The following is a 2650-nucleotide window of genomic DNA, read 5'->3' on the forward strand; positions in this document are numbered from 1 at the left end:
ATTAAAGTAAGTTTAATTTAATTCAATTTTGTAATTAATGTTTTTGATTTGTTTTAAAAAAATTTTTGAATAATTTTAATTTTATCCTTAATATTTTAGATGAAATCAACATTCAGGATCGGAATAATTTTTATGTAAATTAAAACGTTATGGATAAAATTAAATACAATTAAACTTTAGAAGTCCAAATAGGCACATATTAACTTGGAATAGAAGGTATAATATTGCGCTGGGAATAGCAAGAGGGCTGTTGTACTTGCATGATCATTGTCACAGGCGAATCATTCATAGAGATATTAAATCTGATAATATTCTGCTCACTAAAAATTTTGAGCCACAGGTAATTAACTATATTAATAAGTGTTATTCTTTTTTTCTGATTTAATTACCATAATAATAATAATTAATTTATGCAGATTTGTGATTTTGGGCTTGCAAAGTGGTTGCCACCAGATGCTGATCAGCAACATGTCACAAAATTTGAAGGCACATTTGGGTATATATGCAATGCACTACAATATAATATATAGTACTAATTAGTATTATTCATAATTTTAATAACATTATTTAGGATATAAAATTTGGTAGGTATTCTGCTCCTGAATATTTGACGCATGGAATAGTAGATGAGAAAACAGATGTTTATGCATTTGGGATCCTGTTGCTGGAGATTTTAACCGGGCGTAAGGCCTTGGATTATTTGCAACAAAGCATTTTGATATGGGTATGTTTGCATGTATGTTATATATATATATCTTAAAACTATATATGCTATTAATAATGTGTTATGTGTTATTATAGGCAAAGCCATTAATTGATGCTCATAATGTTAAGGAGCTTGTTGATCCATCACTTGGTGAAGATTATGACATAGAGCAGGTGGAACGTCTTCTTTTGACTGCTTCTCTCTGTGTTGAGCATTCTCCATTCTTGCGTCCTCGCATGGTTCAGGCAAGCATTTATTCTTACTACTGTGCTTATTTTTTTGCTGAAATAAACTAAATAAAGAAAAATAAAATAAAGGATGTCTTTTTTAAGATTACTCTTAAACTTCTTCTAAGGTGAAAGAAGCTCTACATGAGAAAGTTGTAACTTCATCGCCATCTTTGTCATAATATCTGCCACTGTATTTGCATCTCTCATAATCAAACGAAAGTCAACACGCCAATTCCAATACATGATATCTCTTATTTTGAACACCAATGGATCAATAAATTCAAAACCATCTTGGTAATTAATAACAAAATTAAATGCTTCCACATCATCCGTCTCACAAATAACATCTCGTTAACCCACATCCTAAACTAATAGATTACTAGTGTACATATATTTTAACAAAATAGTTGCCTAATAATAACACAATTGTCTAACAATTTTTAACTAATAATAATTACCTAAACAAAAATGCATATATCTCATTTTTTTTTAATTTTATGTGATACCTCTCTTTTTGTATTAGCGATATAATTATTTTTTTTATCAATTTAAACTTTAAATTGTGGGGGCAAATAATTTCGTGAGATAGTATATAATTGTCACGTGAAACTCATCATACTTGGAGGGGAGAAACAAACTAAATTAAACGAAAACAAACATTCAAGTTAGAAGTTGATAAATTGTGCAATAACATACAATGCATGCAATTTTATTTATTATTATTGTTATTATATATACTTATTTTGAGTGTTGGCTGCAGACTATGGAATTGCTGAAACCTGAAGAAGATATAATCTTCGAATTTGAAAACGATGGAACTCCAAGGCGCGTTACTTGACTTACTTCCACCCAAAACTGCATAGAATCCTAATAATATAAACAAACAATAATGCAAATTGGGATGGATTCTTGAGAACTTATTGGGCACATCATCATATTCAGAAAGCTTTCTATGTGTCCCCATTAATTATGTATGTTATCCCGTTTTTCTTCTTTATTGTTATTTTTTCTTAGTAATTTCAAATAGAGCAGAGCTTTATTCCCGTTATAAACTCTAGTTATTTTATATGATATGAAAATGAACTCTCTGGAAATTTAATTTTGATTACTTATAACATGCTTGATATTGGTCGGATGCAAGTCTATTTAGGTGATGGGAGTTTAACTTAATAATAACCAATAGATTTAATCGTGACTTAGGGGTTTTGATAAGTAGTAGATTTTCTATTAAAAAAACGATACGTGTATACAAAAAATAATGATTAAATTAATTATTATATATTAATGTATAAATATATATTAATTTGTTTTTAATATAAATTTCTAATTTTAGGTAAAACTAAATTGAAGAGTAGAATCACGTTTGTGTTTAACAAACAAAAAAGTTAAACAAAAAAAAAAAAGTGAAATTAAAAAAAAAATAGATGTATGTTTAATGTTTTAAAGCTAAGCCAAACACATCCATAATTGTTAAAAACAATAATAATTTTCCTTTCCCCAGGTCAACTCATCCGATCTAAATATACCGTAGTAGTACTCATTATAGAATTACTAAAATAATTCTAAGTCTAGATTTTGCACGTTTCAATATTCGTTAGCCCCTCCCTTTTCTGTTTCTATTATACTAGCATGATAACCTGGGCAACTGCACGGGATTTATGTATTTTAAAAATTTTTGAATAAAAAATATTAAGATATAATTAAAATATGTTAA

At 28.0% G+C, this 2650-nt stretch overlaps 1 protein-coding gene across 1 annotated transcript in view; it reads left to right on the forward strand.

Moving 5' to 3' along the window:
* The window catches only part of LOC107646486 (receptor-like cytosolic serine/threonine-protein kinase RBK2), a 5496-nt gene extending 3722 nt beyond the window's left edge, over window positions 1-1774 (forward strand). Inside the window, exons 5-9 of the mRNA XM_021105441.1 lie at window positions 183-340; window positions 417-496; window positions 589-724; window positions 802-951; window positions 1697-1774. Of these exons, the coding sequence (XP_020961100.1) occupies window positions 183-340; window positions 417-496; window positions 589-724; window positions 802-951; window positions 1697-1774 (602 nt within the window). The remainder of the gene's footprint in view (window positions 1-182; window positions 341-416; window positions 497-588; window positions 725-801; window positions 952-1696) is intronic.

The sequence above is a fragment of the Arachis ipaensis genome, chromosome B06, assembly GCF_000816755.2.
Source record: "Arachis ipaensis cultivar K30076 chromosome B06, Araip1.1, whole genome shotgun sequence".
Taxonomy (NCBI): domain Eukaryota; kingdom Viridiplantae; phylum Streptophyta; class Magnoliopsida; order Fabales; family Fabaceae; genus Arachis; species Arachis ipaensis.